This window comes from Chiroxiphia lanceolata, chromosome 3, assembly GCF_009829145.1.
Source record: "Chiroxiphia lanceolata isolate bChiLan1 chromosome 3, bChiLan1.pri, whole genome shotgun sequence".
Taxonomy (NCBI): domain Eukaryota; kingdom Metazoa; phylum Chordata; class Aves; order Passeriformes; family Pipridae; genus Chiroxiphia; species Chiroxiphia lanceolata.
In genome coordinates, this window is record NC_045639.1 from 58,157,919 (window position 1) to 58,176,186 (window position 18,268).

At 38.3% G+C, this 18,268-nt stretch overlaps 1 protein-coding gene across 3 annotated transcripts in view; it reads right to left on the bottom strand.

The window, feature by feature from the left end:
* The window catches only part of LOC116783961 (vacuolar protein 8-like), a 35,516-nt gene that overhangs the window by 15,370 nt on the left and 1,878 nt on the right, over positions 1-18,268 (bottom strand). Inside the window, exons 2-9 of one of the 3 annotated variants that reach the window (XM_032682058.1) lie at positions 15,181-15,265; positions 13,433-13,693; positions 10,185-10,304; positions 9,115-9,234; positions 7,931-8,050; positions 2,793-2,915; positions 1,670-1,752; positions 287-412 (exon numbers count right to left, since the gene is read on the bottom strand). In XM_032682058.1, coding sequence (XP_032537949.1) covers positions 287-412; positions 1,670-1,752; positions 2,793-2,915; positions 7,931-8,050; positions 9,115-9,234; positions 10,185-10,304; positions 13,433-13,658 — 918 coding nt within the window. In that variant the 5' untranslated portion in view covers positions 13,659-13,693; positions 15,181-15,265. Of the gene's footprint in view, positions 1-286; positions 413-1,669; positions 1,753-2,792; positions 2,916-7,930; positions 8,051-9,114; positions 9,235-10,184; positions 10,305-13,432; positions 15,266-18,268 lie in introns of all 3 variants that reach the window. The other 2 variants (XM_032682057.1, XM_032682059.1) reach the window with 2 other exon arrangements.

An 18,268-nucleotide genomic window follows, 5' to 3' on the forward strand; every position in this document is an offset into this window, starting at 1 on the left:
ACAATGATCAAAGACAGAGCCTGGACAGGGCACTTCACACATGTAGTTTCAAGTTAATAGCATACAGGCCATCCTAGTCTAATGGAAGTGTCCAGGGCAGTGGAACAACTTTAATTATTTCCCTTTGCTTTCTCCATACATTGACCTTGTAGAACCTATGTACCTTCTAATACAGCTGTCTTTTCTCATGGGTACCTGTACAGTACGTAAGCAGAATGGTGTGAGGCTGAAAACTGGAAGCCCAAGTTTATAGCTCTACTTCAATGAGGAAAAGCTACAGCTTTACCTTGTCCACAGAAGAGGATAGGAGAGAGATGAGTGTCCGTAGCAGGAATCTGTCACCGGGTCTCAGCAAGGCTTTGTGGTGCTGAATGTTGGCTGCCACGTTGCTTAGGGCAGCACAGCTGTAATACTGCAAAGGACCAAGAAAAAGAGTAGAGAGAGAGGAGGTCACAGTGGTGTCATGTTGAAGAGAATACAAATAAATTGGAGAAATGCTCATATTTAGAGCTGAAGAAAATAAAAGTGCTTTTTCATCTTAAGGGTGTTTATTGGGTAGACACAACATGCTGCAGCTACTACAGCAGTCCTGCTGTGGCATGTTGTACAAACTCATTAGGACCCTGGCTATTTGGGAATGTCCTGTGCTGCTGCAACGACATGGCTGCTGGCATCTAGGTCATCTGCATTTACTACATTATATGTTTCCATTGATTTACTTAAGCTGGATGTAGTTATTGCCCTAGCATGCCATGAGATCCTTTCCAAAGGATTTAAATATTAACGCTGGGGAGGACTATACATATAGGAGTATGTATTACTGGAGAGGTATAATTAGAAGAAACAGGTTGAACTGCAGACAAGGAAATTTTAAGATGAATCTCAGAGAAACCTGAAAATGCTGAGGCAGTTTGCAGAAAGCAATTCCAGAGGGTCCATCCCTTCAGACATTTTAAAAAAAAACTGAATAGAGATAATAAAACTGATGGAGAAAACTATCCTGTGCTACTCAGAGGACTGAATGAACAAACTAACAGATGGTAAGGCTTACAACTCTGATTCAAAGTTTTTTCATCACCATACTTTTGAACCAAGACCAGTTCTCTGCTGAGTATGCAGAATCACAAAGAGGTATCTTTGGTAGGCATAAAAGAAGATTTCCAGATATTTACAATGATAAGAAAGAGATCTTCACAAGTTATGTGTTCTCAGAACACTTAGTAAAATTGCTTAGAGTGGAAGATCAAAGTTTAGGATGCAAAAAACCCAAAACAAACAAAAGAAAAAGACCCCAAAAAACACCAACCAGTGAACCAAAAAAAAAAAAAAACCAAACCAAAAAAACAGAGGAAGACACTATCTGCAACTTGTCTGATGATCTGAAAGACATAAGAAGGTAGGCACGCAACAATTCTGTTCACGCATTAATGTGCGCTGGCAGACACGCTTCTGCATCATAAACTTTCTCCCGAGGAGCTAGACAAGTTGAGTATTTTGAATATGCGTTATCTGACTGAGCTGAGTTTCACCAAAATGCTCTCACATGTTTTCTGACTTCTTTAGAGAAACCTTCCCTCCTGTCCACCTTTTCACTTCTACAGACTGACGTCTGCGCTCTCCTTACAGTCACACTGTTACTGTTTTAAAATGTGACCTGTTTGAGCCATACCTGCACTTCTGAGTCAGGAGATTCCAGCAGCAAGGCAAGAAGTGGTAGGGCTCCTTCCTTGCATAGGACCTGTTGGATTTTCTCTGCCATTAAAAAGGGAAAAAAAAAGTACTGTAAATGTGTCTTTCCCCTCTCCTTCCTCTTATCTGGAGGCACCGTTCAAAAGGAATGAGCACAATCCTTGGATTCTAGAAAGTGCTGATGTCCAAATATATGCCAGCCAGTGTGACTGGAGAGTATATAATTTAGAGCTTGTGCAATATTGCAGTATGCAGATATTTTAGCAAAACGACTAGCAGGCTGCCTGATTAAGCTTTTGCTGGTTTTATGCTAAAAACTGTTCTGAGGATCATAATCACTAGAGAAGCTGAAAAGCCTCAGATATTGTCTTCACCATGTTTTCTGTGCTTCAAAACCAAATTCTTTTAAAAATTCTAAATAATAGCAGAATTGTATTAGCCAAGTGTATAAGTTGTTGCCAACTGTTTCTTTCCACAAGGTAGAGTTAAGAGGTGTTACTCATGACTTTATCATTTAACTCTGTGGAATAATGGTATCATCTAGGTAGGTGAGATTTAATGCTGGTTCATTTCAGAGTTAATGTATGGTTGTGTACATATAATTGCAGAGGACCAAATAACTGCTTTTGATAAAGCTGTTAGCAGATATCCCAGGAGCCTTTAATGTCTGACCCATAATAGTTATATTTTGCATATTCCAACATCAAGTTAGTTAGAAAAAGTAAAAAGTTCTAGAACTTGATTTTGTTTGATAAGATTCTGAGATTGCTTCAAAGTACTACCAAATGTGCTGCTAAATTTTATGCCAAGTTATGTTTTTAACAAATGTTTTTGGTTCTTTTTTCTATTTCTTTGATTATTTAAGTATTCATACACTAGCCCTTTGGAGTTGAAAATCAATCCTTTCTGTTTTGCTGTTAAGCAAAAAAAGGCCTGTATCAGCTAAACTTAAATCATCAACCTATGGTATCAACATGAATGCCATATGCAGAGGAAATGACGCTTAGATATGCTTTAATCTTGTTTTAACCCTTTTGGATTGTTTTTCTATCAGTGAGAAATTTTCTTTCAGCAATTTAGGTAAACCATTAGTCCGAAAGTACCTGATTGTGTGAGGTTGAGAATAGCACCAACTGCATTTTGTTGGACTCTGGGATCATAGGACTTGGCAAGAGACAGTAGGGGTGTAACTCCTCGAGCAGCACCAATAGCCTCTCGGTTGGACTCTGGAGAAAAGAATCAGACAAAGAAAGAAATACTTAGTGCCATCCTACTGTGAGCCAGGAGCAGGACAACTAGCGGGACTTGTCCTTCGGTGTTTGCTTCTCTGATTCTTTGGTATATATCAAAATTTCTCCACATCCTCAAAGGAAACTGTTAAAAATTCCAAGAGCTAAATAGGAAAGAAACCAACTCATGAGTTCTGGATTAGCTATAGATCACAGCTGGTTCAATGCTTTTGTTTTGTGACTAGGATAAATAAAAAAAAAGTACTGTAAGTACCCTTAAACAGGTTAACAAAGTGTCATACTTGCCTCATACCTTTGGTATGTCTGATCAAGCTATTTACAGTGTGACAACAAAAAACTACATAATTAACTGCAGGTAAGATTGAATTCATTTAGTAGGGTATATTCAGGGCCAATTTCTCTCTTTGAATGTCCCTATGTCACTCCTTTGACAGCTACAAACAATGCAGAGGTTTCTAAAGACAGAATTTGATTTAACCACTGAAATTTGAAAATATGCTTCTTCTCTGAAGTGCTGGTGATTCCTTGCATGGCAATGCATTAAGTTGTACAGTTGCATCCTGGAGTAGAAGGAGAATTCAAAAAAATCTGCAGAGTCCCTTGAGACTCTTGGATAAAAACTGGGGGAAAAAACCCAAAACTTATAATACTTAATGCTGTAAAATTAACTATATACAATAAAATACTATATAACATATTTATATACTATGTATATAAGCATACTACATATGATGAAGTTATACCATGTTGTGAAATATAATTTAGGAGAAAGAATCTGCTTTTAGTTCTGAACTTCCTGAAGGTAGCCTCAGCTGTGCCGTACAGAAGGGAATCCTTCTATTATGCTCTTCCTTACCCCTTTACCATGAGGCCATCAAAACATTAGCAACAAGTAACCTGCTGCCACACTAAGACAACTATGGTCCTCTCCCCTTTACTATCTTATTTCTATCTTTATATTTTCTGTATTTGTATCTTATAAGCATATTAGTGGCTAATTTTGAAAAAATAAGGTGTTGGCAGTGGTGTTCTTTGATGTCGATGAGATTTATATGGGAATTAGACCATTGATTAATTCTCTTCATACCATAGTATACTGCAGACTATTCTATAAAAGGAAAAAGCAAAGTCTACATCTTTCATTGTTTATATAAGCCAAACTGCCACTGAAGACCATAGGAGTTTTAGTAGAGTATTGCTTCATTAACATACATTTATAGACAGTTAAACAATGGCCAGTCTCTGGAAGTTTGCTGAGAGAAACATGAAGCAGAACAGAACAAAAAAAAAAAGAAGGTATTCAGATAAGATCAAGTCTTCAGGTGCCAACTAACTTAGAGAGTTATGAGAACAAAGCTATATTTTTATACCTGGAGCCTATCTAATAGGGAACTGGCACAGATAATCCAGGATATTTATTCAAGTATAGTTCAGATAGCACCAGTTTAATATACCAGGACAAGTAATCTTCTGTCATCATATGAGTATTTTATACTCAAGGAAAAACCTTTTATCCTGGAAAAACATTTTGAGCAAAATAATTGTTCTGGGAAGGGTAATGTATTTAAAAATAGCTTTTCCACGTAGGAAGCTATTATTCTGGTGAAATATTCTGGTCCGTTTCATAGACAAGCCTTCCTCTAATCTAAGCCGCCTACATACTATTCTTTTGTTTCCCTCAGCAGAACCAGAAATTCTTTTGTTTGGCTCCAACTGATGGAAACCAGTCTGGTGTGATGTAAATTAATCAGCTGAGTGAAAAAGGTAAAAGGATTGAGAATTCAGGTATCACTGCTTCCTTCACTCTTGCACACAATACACTCCATGAATGTTTGTAAATGTGGGAGAGAACCTCATATTTGAGCAAAGGGATTATAACCATTTGGACTTGGGCAAATTCTTTCTTCTGTCTAGATAGATATTGTGGATGAACACTGTTTTGTCAACTGGTTGGAGAGACCTGTCTCACCAAGATGTGTAACTGTACTATCAACTCTGTCAGAGATGAGGCAGGCTAGATCTAGATGTTTCTCTCTCTGACCACCTGTTTATCTTAAATAATGCAGTCCCTCCACTGATGCACCTTAGAATGCTTTTTGAAGGAAACCATGTGTTCAGATGCTACTCTAAAGTAGAGAAATCAACAGCATCTACTCAAGCTGTGTTTGAATAGCTCACCTCAAAACTGCATTTATAAATTATTTCTTTCTACTCTCTGACATTTGTGTGCTTGAAAATTCTTCTATCAGAATAGCTTTGAATGTGCTCTACACTCAGTGCATCCTCATTTTAGCTTAATGCACGTGTTCAGGCCTCCCTAAACCCTGAAGCTGCGAACATTTAGTTCTGTTCTGGTATACTTTGAGAAGAGTTCTTATCCCAGAACTGATTACTTTCACTCACTGATTGAAAAGCTACAGATAATTACAAAACGCATGTGTCCTTTTGCTGCATGGACAAATACTGGTGTTGGAACAAACTAACCTTCAAATCATGTTCACCTGAATGGGTTGGTTTGCACTTCTTATTTTTGGCTACCTATTGCAGCAGGTAAGTACCAGACAATCCAGCTTACGCATAACTTGCAGTCACATTGCTAAACAGCTTCACTGTGTGCATAGTCTTGCATGCTTGTTGTAGCAGAATTAGGACCATACTTAGACGCAGAATTTAGTCACCTTCAAGCTATCTAAGGATCTTCCTAATTTGACTGTGCTTCCATATGTATCTTTTTGCATGAATGGCTTACTTGAAAGATGTGACTGAACAGGATACTTTTATCAAGCAGACACTTCAAAATATCATAGTCTGTGAGTAAAAATTAAAATAAACCCTAGAAAAATCATAGTCTGTGAGTTAAAATTAAAATAAACCCTAGAAAATTGCCTCTTGCTTAAGTCTCATTGCTGTGGTAGTTAAATATCGTCTGAAAAACAAATAGATAGACCCAGTCCCTCCAAACCCTGATTTAACTGGGACAGAGATACTCAACACTTATCAAATGCCAGGCAGCAACCCAGCCTATGCACTTGCAGGACTGCCTACCTTTCCTGTCTAGTTTGAAAGCTTCTTGAGAGCTTAATTTGAACTACTTGTGCTCAGAAGGACACTGGTACTTAAGGGAGTGTGCAAAGGCATTATGTGACCACCTTCAACAGGGAATGAAGGTGGACTGATTCCGGAGTAGCTGAGGGTTCCCTATATTCCAGGATAAAGATATCTAGAAGGGAGAGAGTGTCTTCAGGACTAAGTAACATCCTTAGGTCCCCAAACAAGTCACTTTCTCTGTGGGCTACTTAAAACAGGTGAAGGGATATCTCTCTGTAAATTTTCAGGGCCATAACTTCATTGACCATACACAAAAAAAGTCCTTCTAGTGCCAGGTACCTAAAATTTTAGTGATGCCATGCCTAATTAAGACACTTAAATGAGGCAACTTGCATTCCACACAAAGTAATATTGTATGCAGAATTCTTAGCCTGACTGTAATAATATACAATGCCTAAAAATAAGTTCCTAAGGGGAAAGTGTTTAAAAACCTGAAAATACACACACAAAAAAAAAGGTGGGATAAAATGCAGATCAGCACTTTCATGTAGTTGCATCCTGCTTATCCACTTCCCTTTTGCAACCTAAATACTTAAATGAGAAATGAACATTGTCATCATGCTTCTCTCAGCCTTCTGGGACAACCTCCCATTCTGTAGAGGAAAGCTGGTGGAACAAATACTACAGGGAGGGAAATAAATGTTATTCATGGCTTTTATACAAATTTGTACACAAATTGTACAGTAGAATTGCACAGTTTGCACAAGGTAGAAGTAGTCAGACTAACTTGATAACCTTTCTTTTGGTAACTGTGGTTGAACTATCTGGATACCAGGAAAATATTTATATCATGATATGAAATATGCATAGTTAAGCAAAAGAAGTTGATGACAAATGCAAGTAGTACATGATGGATAACAAACTGACTGAAACCAAGCTGGCAACAAGTTTTGCTGAATGGGAATGACCACCTGGAGTAGGCTACAAATGGAATTCCACAAGGACTGGTCTGTAGCTGGTTTTGAACCAGAAAGTTAATACAAAGGTGTGAACAAAGGTGTGAGTGCAAAACTGTCAATGCAGTGGAGGACTGGAATATTTTACAAATAACAGACAAGTTAGGAAACTGGAGCAACAGAAACAGAATAAAACCTTATAGTACAAAATGCAGGGATGTGCACTTGGAAACATTTGTGGTAGACCCTCAATTAATTGGTATCTGCCGGAAATTGCAGCAGAGGAGGAGAAAGACTAAGTGATTAAGTCAGCTGCAGGATGACAACATCACCATGGCACACTCATCAAAACAGCGGGTGTTAGTTATCATGAGATGTACCACAAAACGTATTTTCCTAGGTGCCACAGCTGAAATACTGCACATTTCTGGTGACTTCACTTTCAGAAGACATGAATTCAAAACGGAACTCCTGCAGCATTTATGTATATCTTGGGACTGTAACAAAAATGCCTGAGGTCTATGGTATCACAATACAGCAGATGCAAATGCTATGTTCATTCCTGGAACATATCATTTACACCCAGAAGGACTATGAAGATGAATGGAGAGCACTTACAAGGAGTCTTAAAAGAGCTTGGCTTTCTTGGTCTAGTAAAATGAAGGAGCCTCATCAGCATAGATCAGAGAGATAGAAATACTGAAGCAAAAGCCAAGGTAGACATTAAGATAAGCTGGTCATGAATATATTTAGGATGAAAATCAGAGAAAGGTTTGTAATCATAAGAGAATGAAGGTCAGAAACACTAAGAAAAATTCCTTAATTGGAATATCAAAAGGTTGAATTTATGATGTGGGAATACCAAAACTTGCTGCTGCATCTTATGACTCTTAAACCAAATGTAAATAGGTTGTTTTTTCTTGAAATGTGATCTAAGAGTTGGATGAATTCACTGTAGATGATAAAGGGAAAGAACAGCACACTCACCTGAAACAGCCAAAGTCATGATGCAGGCACAGGAATTACACTGGACAGTGGGATCCTCTGACTCAAGTAGATCCAGAATTGGCTCAAGTAAACCCATTTGAACAACTAATTCTTTGTCAACTATTCATAAATTCAGGAAAAATAATGGACAAATAAAAAAATAAATAGTTAATGCCTCTGTGGAAAGAATATACCATTCTTTGACTGCTTTCGGAATCTATATTATGATTATACAAAATAGATCTAAGATGGAAACAGTCTGATAGCCACTCACAGTCCCTAGCTTGGTTTGCTCGATTCCTCTTCAGACTCATGCAAGAGTGTAAGAGATGTTCAGAAGTTCTAGGGTAGAAGGTCCCAAATATTTCTGTTAGCAATTCTGTTTATGAACATAAGGGTAATTTTGGAAAGAGCAACTGCAGCTTTCCAATAGGTTCAACAATTTACTCAGCACTCCCCTCACTCTTTATTTTTCTTCCCTTTAAATATTATTTTTTACGTGTTCAGAGTGATATTATTTGCAGCAAAATCCTTTAAAAAAAGCAAATAAAAAAGCTAGCTTCACTGAAGACTGACCCCATCTTCTGCTGCTGTGGGATTGAGTGATGGAATAGTTGTGGCCCAGGGGCCAGGAGTGCAGTAGTAGATGCAACAAGGACTCCCTTGACCAGGCGTGAGGTGTTCGTGCCCTGTCTATCAACATAAACTTTATTGGGAAGTTTTTCTTCTGCAGATCCCAGATCCTATTTCAATTCCATTTGCCCTATTAGTTACAGAAGAAAGTGAATTCTACTAAATGTTTTAACCTTTTTTTTATCTGCAAGAAATTAAGGTCTAGTTCATAAATAACAAGAAAATGAGCACTGTCTCATAGATAGAGCTTATTTCTAAGAGTTTTATCTGTTGTTTGAAAAGGCAAGTGTTGGGCTCTCAATCCAAGAATAAGAATAGAATTCCCATACCAGTCTGGGAATAATTTATCAGCCTTTGTGCACATATTTAAGAACTCTTGCCACATGATATAATCAGCTAGAGGAATCTTATATGTCTTGGTGCTACTAGAACACAGAAAAAGTAATTTAGATTTGTGTAGACCTGGGTGTGTAGATGTGCCTTCCTTCTATATGAGTCTGGCTGAAGAGATACTTTTTCACCTGAAGAGAGATGTGCTGTTAATTACTCACTATGTCCTTCCAGCAAGAAGTTGACAAGGGACAAGGAAGACATCTGCTGCACCTCCAGGTCCGCAGACCGTAGTAAGGCATAGAAGGGTTCCAGATGCTCCACAGGTAGGGGGATGTTCACTGCAAGAAAGAGAGGAAATATTCATGAGTCTCATTGCTCACCATAGTCACATTTTTCCCTTATTGATCTTAAGCCTCAGGTGCTCCCATACATAGGCTGAGTGGTATTCCCCTTCATTTAAATTCCACTGCTATTAGCAAACAGGGCAAGTTTCCTGAAAAGGTTTTGAATAATCAAGTACTTCAAAAACATCATGGGAAGGAAAGCAGTATGCCTTGCTACAAAGTAAGTCATTCTGCCTCACAGCAGGTCCTTGTGTTGTGGCTACCTGCACTTTTTATACAGCAAAAAATACATGGGATAAAGTTATTACGCCAAGTGACAGAATATTCTCTTTGAAGTAAATTTAAGACAAACAAATAGATAATAAATTGTAACCCGCTTGTTGCTGGTATTTCTACCTTTTTTTAGAGCCCAAAGTCTTGCTGGAATTTTATTTGGGATACCTAGGTTGACTCCTAACCATTTACAAATTACCTCAGGAGCCGAGTGCTCCCACAGAATAGTTGGGACAAAGGAGAATGTTTCCTTCATAAACTTTCACTACAATGTGGCCTCCAGAACTTTGTCCTCTTCCAAAAATTATATAATATAAAATATTAGCTGGTCACTATGCCCATTTCCTTCCACTATATTTTGACTGTGTTACTCTCAGGAGATTCAATATACACTAAGTACTTTGCGTTCTGCTGAGTTTTACAGAAGTATTACAATTACATAAATGACAGTCTTTTATAATCATAAGAGATATGTCCTCACAGCAGAACCATGAATTGACTCTGCCTACATGGCAACGACACCATTTCCATTTTCCTTAGCAAACAACATAGCATGAAAAAAAAAAACAACCCCAAAGTTTCCTTAATAAATCAAAGGGAATTTCACAGTTGGAAATAATACTTTTATTTATAATTATGTGAAAATTTTCTAATGCACTGAGATAACTTACTGTGCTGACTCATATGCAGGTAATAGAGGGCAGCTGACTGCTGTAAACCTGGGTTTTCTGAAAAGGCTAAGGTCCTCAAGGCCTCCAGGGGGTCCTTTCCAAGGGGTGACATTTCAAAACCTAAAGATGTACAATGACAGCACAGGCTTAATTACACCTGAAAAGGGTTAGTTTACAAAAATGCATTAAAATTTATAGCCAACCAAACACATAAGGATTTTTGTACTGCAACAACTCCATAAAGCCCATCTACCCTTATTCACGTTTCCATGAGCAGAAGAAGCAATAGATGAATTTGGAATAACATGTTCTTGGCAATGCCTCTTGTAAAGCTCTCAAAGCTAGTGATTCAAAGCAAGATAAATTATAATTTTTAAACACTTTTTTTTAATGTTATCTAATATAAATGCAGGTGTTCTTGTTCTCCATAAAAATCTTTATCTTTTTCTGAATTACAGAAGATGTTTGTTAAAAAAAAAAAATCTACTGAACGTGGTGTTCTTAGTTATGAACTACAGAAAGAGTATATATTTTTAATTTACTACATTTGAAGTTCACTGTGTTTCCAATCGTGGGTATTACAATAATACCCAATCATTTTTTACGATAAAGAATTTAAGGGAATAGCAACATGGATTGCAAATAGATTTGCCTCGGGGTCTAGCATGAGTCTACCTGTACTTAAGTATGATAATTCCCCTGTGAATAAACCAGATGTTCAACAATAGCCATCAAGAAACAGCAGTCATGCGTGACTTCTGAAAGTCACTGTATAAAATAATGTGTGGAATGGAGCAGCAGAGAGGAAAATAAAAGGGACATTGAACCAATGCTCAGTAGTATGAACTGAGCTGAAAAAGTTATGTAGTATAAATTGACTGGTGAAGCACACAATTATAAGATCTGTTTTCAGGCAACAGATTAAAGCCGTGCATCAATGACTGAAACATCTCTATGAAGCATATCTAGCTACTTTACCTCCCACAGGAGAAAGAGATGTGAGGGTTGTGAGGGATAGGAGCTTTCATGCCTCTGTGCAAAACTCAGCCAATATCTCATGCCATTAGAAGCTGCTGACATGTCAAGACTAGCAAACTCCTACTTTCAGGATTAGGTAAGTGAGCTTCACAGAAGAACTGCTTCATATAAAGATCAATTTTCCTTAATAATTAACAATACACACAAAGGGAAGGACTGGCCTGTGTGTGAAGGTTTTAGAGAAAAAACCCAAAAATCACTTCACGTGGTTTAATTCCGGCCCTTACACACTAACTATCTGAATCTTCCACATATCTCTGTTTTTGTTTGGGAGAGTGATAAAGCAGAAACCACTCAAAATCTTCACCTGCCTATAATATCAAACATTTGCTGCCCTAGCTAACAGGTGAGTATGATGATCAATCATGAAGTCTCTCCCTGCATGCAAATTGTCCAAACACTGGCTTCCTCCTTATTATAATTTATTCAGAACTAAGGATGGGCTTGCTCCATCTTGGAATAAAATACACAGGTGAGTGTTAAAGTAAGAGGGATGTGTCTTGGTTCTCTTTGTGAGGCTTCCCTGCCTCCATCTATCTTTGCACCAGGATTTGGCCACTCAGAAAATTGACCTTGGTTCTGCTTCTTGGGTGCTGTGTGTGTCCTGTCATGGACAGTGTGACCTCCCTGAAAGCACACATTGCCATCTGTGTACTGCTGTCAGAGAAGCTCTAGGCTTCCTGCTGCTGTACCCCAACTCCTGAGGATCCAAGCCAGACCAGCCTTTTGAAGACTGATCTCAGAGAAGAAAGGATCTCTCCAGGAAAACATACACTTGGTCTTTACAGGAAGCACCAGTGGGTGCTGTAAGGGGCCATTCTGGCCCCACCATTTTTTCCAGAGCACCCCTTCATTACACCTGATCTATCAGCTGAGCTGGGATACTGCCAAGACAATCTCTTATACAGTCAGGAGCATGCTAGCCTTTGAAGAAAAAGTTCAGCTGTGGAAGATCTCCACTGTATAACAAGCTAAAAGATCTGGCCCTATTCTGGGTATCAATGTCAGGAGTTAACCAGTATTTAAGGTGCAACAATTAGTGAACCACACAAGCAGCACAGGACCCACCATTTTCATGGGTAATGACACCAGCTAATACCAGCTGAGGCTAATTCACACATGTTGCCAACAACCAGCGTCACAGCAATTATTGCAAAGGTTGTTCCACGACAGATTATTTCAAACAGCGTTAACTGTGTCACACCGAGGAAAAGCGTCTCTCCTGGTTCCCCTCACATGGTAGTTTTATGTTCCCAAAAAGGCAAGTAAAGAAATAGTAGTTTGTGTTCCACACCTTTCAAAAGTAAAAGGCTATGCAATTCTGTGTAGTAGCTTTAGACCAAAGTAGCCAAACTTAAAATAATATACCCAATCAGCTGTGAGACACAGCAAAACCAAACAAGCAATGGCCCCTATCTAAGCTTGAGACAAGGACTGTTTTTAGGTTGGACAACTGACAAAATACACTCATATAAGATGACTGCAGCAGTGAAATAAAAAAAAAAAGAAGTTTTCTTATTGATATTGTTGTATCTTAGGACAGGACAAAGAGGACATCACAAATAGATAAACAGGAATTAGGCAGGTAGCCTGTAAAACAAAAGAGGCAGATGAAGAGTTATTGATATACTTTTATTCAAGCAGAAACCCACGACTGTGCTTAAGCCTGGTCTCTAAAATATTTGCACAAAAGCAAAGTTTCTTAGAATCCTGGGAACCCAACTATGCTTGTCCCAGGGTGACTTTGACCTTCCTCATATATAGCCCAGACACCCCTAGCACAAGTCCAAGTGTTCTGCAATCAGCCAACATGGAGGTGTTCAACTGTGCACATCACACTGTGATCTGCCTGCTCACAGCTCAGCACTCAGGTCTTGGCACAGCTCCTCTCTAGCTCCGTGAGCTCAGTGACTGACTTAAAAGAACTAACTTCAATTACTAGAAGGACTCACCTTTATGAAACATGGGTTATATACTAAGAGTGGTAGCAGAGCAAGAAAGTGACTGACCATTTCTACCTAGATCCAGCTGTGGCACCACTTGAGCTCTTGGTGTCCTGTACACAAAGAAAGTGCTCTGTTACTCTGGCCTTTCCTACATCATCGCCAACTGCCTGTGCCAGAGCAGATCAGCTAGCAATCTGCTCTCGACCCACAAAATCAACCTCCTTGTTCTTTCACAACCCTTTAGAAAAAGACAAGTCCTCTTACCGGTTTCAATGTGCTGCAGAAACTCCTGTGCTGTCACCCTCTCATGGGGCTGTAGGATGGGCTTGTACAGCTGTCTGTTTTTAGAGCTGTTTTGTTTTAAGCAGGAGCATTTGCTTATTAGAATCAAGCACTCCTTGACACTGTGCACCAAATCAGAGGACATCCTCTGAACAAAGGCTACGAAGTCCCGCAGCAGCTGCATGCATCGTCCACATAGTTGACCCATTCTTGTTCCGACAGCAGCACCAAACAAGAAGAAAACTAAGGAGACGGAAAGAAAAGTTTCTTCTCAACTTGTCCACTTTTTGCACTAGCTAGCTTCCTCAGTGTTTGTTCTGTCTTACAGAAGCTAACATCACACTATATGCGACTGCTGTAAAGCAGACAATCTTCTGTGTCCAAAAAGCTACATTTTACAAGACTGGTTTCTGCAGATCTCCCAGATTGTACAAATTATTATTTAAAAGGCTTGACTGGAGACACGATCAAACACTTTGCTTGAAGAAAAAGAAAATAATTACCGAAATACAGTCTGTGGAGAACAAATGGAGTTTAAGTCCTGGAGCATCCACCAAAGACTTCATGAGGTTAGAAAAGCTCTGGAAAACGCAACCTCAGTTTTTGTAAGACAGCTTTCCACATGAAAGGTAGGCACCACCTTGCCTGCATGAGTACAAGCTGCAGCTACCAATGGGAGAGGAAGATTAAAAAAAAAAAAAAAAGAAGGAGAAAGTGAACAGGTTTTTCCAGTTTTTGCTGAAGCACAGACCAGAACAAAGGCGCTGTTGGACAAACAACTCATAACTCAGTCAACTGAGACTTTGCAAATCAACAAGAATAGAAAACTGGAAAAAAATTACAGTGGCCAAATGAATTTAGCACTGTTTTCCTCCTGTCAGGCAAGTCCCGCAAAATGAGCTGGATAAGCTAGCAATGGGAGAATGCAAAAATTATCTGCAGTCTTCATGCAGAGAAAGGTAGCAAAAGGAAAATGAGCAGTTCTTCTTTTGCTCCATCCTTTTGCTTAATTCACCAGTCTAGCGCATGCGCCCGCCCTTGGTTGAACAATTTTACAAATTACCCTAGTCTAGTTAATGTAGCATGAAGTGATATTTGTAATATTGAGGTTTCCAGTAAAATCTGGCTTGATTCAAGATCACCTTAATCAGGGATCCTGTAGGTACTGGTCTTCTAAGTGTTGATCACTTTTATAAACTTCTTCTTATTCATGGATTGATAGATTTATCCTAACTTTTGCATTTGATACATTTATTGGTAAGTATTAGCCTTACTGTCCTTTAATAGATCTTTTGTTTCTAAATAAATCACGTTTGAAAATCAACTTTTTGTTTTGCGTCCATCTCCAAGCACTCATGAACAGGCTCACCCAAATCTCACTGGTCTGTCCAGCTACTGCTATTTCTTCTCTTACTTACACATGATGTACTTTTCCTAAACACAAGTATCACATGGCAACTACACCAGTAAACCAAAAGGTATGAGACCTTTAATACATAATGCAATCCATTACAAAGAATCAGGACTTTGATTTTTCTGGCTACTTCCTTGACCAGTTCTGCAAGCCTACTGAGTTCTCACCTCTGTTTTGCTTCTTAATATTATCAAAAGCAAGGTTAATATTTCTGTTTTCTCACTATGTCTTCTGGATCCTTTCAGTAGGGATCTTCTCAAGCACGGGGAACCCATGTGATCGTCAGGTCCTACTTCTGCCACTGCTTGCTCTTCACCTTTTGCTTACGATCTTCCAGTCTTCAGCCTTCATCTAAAAGCAGATTCCCGGTAATCCATTGCATGCTCCTTCTACCTCTTACTCTGTTCCGTATAATGAATAGTAAAGTTGAATTGGGAGACATTTTAAAGGTAGTTTGAATTGTAGTGCACTGAGATGAGAAAAAAACAGGACTATTTCAATGAAACATTTTTTAGTAATGACTGCATTTCTGTAACATGTTCTTCCTAAGCATTTCAAAACGTATTACAAACACTAAAACAGCTTTTCAATATACCTGTAAGGAAGATATTCCCAAAATCGTTTAAAAACAAATTTCAGAGGTGCTGAGCTCTTGCAATTCCATTTTAAAGAAGTGCATAACACCTGAAAATTAGTGTATAACTTGCCTGAAGGCATAATACTCAGGTGTCCCGATACCTAGTTTGATGATTCAGTCAGGAAATTGTTCTTTGGTTTGAAACCATTACTTGAAAGATAGTGTAGAAGGTTGGTTTGTGGGTCTTCAAACATACTCTGAATTCACAATAGCTGCTGGAAAGGTAAAGGTTATAAATGCAATGGTTTTGATTAGTTTCATGACCTTAATACGTTTCCTTTCCTGACTGAATAAAACGTCATCTCAAGTCTGCAGAAGGAGAAGATATAGTAGTACTCTAATAGTGCTAAACCATTTTGATTTAATTCTTCTACAGAACATGTTTCAAATACTAAGCATCCCACATTCAACATCATCATTTTTTTTTTCTCCAAGGAAAAGAAAAATCAGTTCCTTTGCAAAGTGTTAAAAAAGCCTCTCCAAACCATTTCCATTCAGGTGTGTGCAAAAGAGACTTCCAAGCAGTAACATTATTGTATGAAGGCTATTTGGAATTCTGTATAAATTGTATTTGAAGTTTAAATCTATTTGCCAAATAATAGATGAATGCTGTAGTTAAATGTTACTTTCAGTAGAGAGCTTACACTGGTCCAGCATTTTATCTGCTGTGTAGCTTGTCTACAAATTACAGAAAATATTACTTTTGAGTACAGTCCCTTTATCATCTGACACAGTGGGTTCGTTTTGTTTTGAATCAAGAACAGAAAATCTCAAAAATACATTTGTTCATTTGCTATTTCACTCATGCAGCATGCCACTACTTGAACCACTTCTTGTAACAGAAATTCCTTAATCTAATTTGCAGTGGTGCACAACTTTTGGTTGCCCAAAAGTTCACTGGCACTGGAGAGATGTATACAAATAATCTCTATACTCCTCTTTCATATATTACCTAGAGCCTCTTCATACTAACAGGACACAAAACACCCTCAGGCTCTGACATGAATATCGGAAAAAATAGGTCAGCTTTATCTGAGATATGGTAGCAAAATTAGAGCTCGAGGTTCTGGATTTTATAAATACTGTTATCACTGTGATTTTAATAAATGGAAAAAGGATTTTTGGGGAGTGTAGAGGAGAGGCAGTGATTGAAAACTTATGTAGTCTTATTTGACTTGTGAGCCAGTCAAGTGAGAAAACAGATACTTACATGCTTAAACAGCAGTAAATGCAATTTCACATTACTCAAGAATCCAAAAATCTAAAAGATTTAACTAATTAAATTTGCATTTTATAAATTTATCCCATGACATTTTTTATTGCAACTTTGTCTTATACACGTTTCTTTCACTCTCTTCTCTCTCCTTCCTGTTCAAAGGTGAGGAAATCACTGTACAGTTTAGAAAGCTGTATGATGGCTGTGCATTACTGCTTGGTTAGGAACAGATGTGATTTTAAAGGTTATAGCTCCCCTAATGCCTAGCAGGTCTTTATTGTTCCCATACCTGCAGTTAAGGCCTCCTCACTTGTACTAATTCAGTGCAACTGCTCTGTAAACTGAACAATTTCCAGATCTATGAAATTTTGTGACTATGAAATACCAACAGAAAACAATCAACAAACCATAGGACTTAAGTCCTCAAACTGGACCTACCATTAACAAAAGAGTAGAATAAAATAATGAAGCAGGACGACTGTAAAGCCTGAGTCTAATGTGTGCAATTTACATTACTACTGAGCTCTTTTATATATTTGTATATATATATATAATATATATAACAAATATATATAAAAATATACACTTGTGTACGTGTGTGTATGTATGTATATATTCACCACTACAATTTCAGGAGGAATTCAGATGAACAGTAATGGACTACAGTCATTTAAGCAGGAAGGAAGTCAGATGTGAGGACTTGATAGATTGATTGCCAGAGGTTACTTCATTGCAAAGCTTCATTTGCATTCATTGTAATTTTGTAGGGTATAAAGGAAGTTGTTCTCACTGAGGTATTTGCTCATTCTCCTTCAGAGGGAGAGTGCCATCTACTGAAGCATCTCCTTGACACAGCTTCCTTGAGCCTTGTCCCACTCATGGATTGACAAAATCCACTCAAAGGGGTTGTAAAATGGAACAAGGTTTTAACAGGAGGAGCAGCTGCTATAGATGTGGATGTCTTGTAAAGTACCAGCAGCACATAAAGTACCAGGCCAAAGACGGTAAGTAACACCACTGACTTGTGCAAGCCTGTGCTACAGTTTTTTAAGAGATTAAAGACAGCCTCTTTCTGTGTTTCTTCATTCCCAGTAAATCTTTGGAACTGAGGTTATATTATCATTCTGTAACTCTTAGGAGTGGCATTTCCTGATGAGAAAATCCAGTTTCACTGCTGACTACTAACGATGGACTTTACTACTCATTCCCTGTTTCTATGTTAGTGCTCAGAAGATGCACAACTTTGCAGCCGTCTCACTGAACAGTGAGAACATCTGCTAACAGTCACCAAGGGTCTGGCTTGGGCTGGTGATGACACAGTATTATTGTACTGCTTTGTCTTTATGTATCTTCATGTATCTTCCCATTGCCTTGCTCTGCATATTTTATTGTAAATTTTCTGGACTATTGCTGTATTCAAATAAAGCAGCAGTTTGTGTCATGCCCAGAGCTACTGTCTCCTAGGATAATAATAAGTACATAAATTGAATTATTTTTGGGATTTTTTATTGCTTAGTAGCAAAAGATAGTGCCTCTAAAATATCAAAGGCA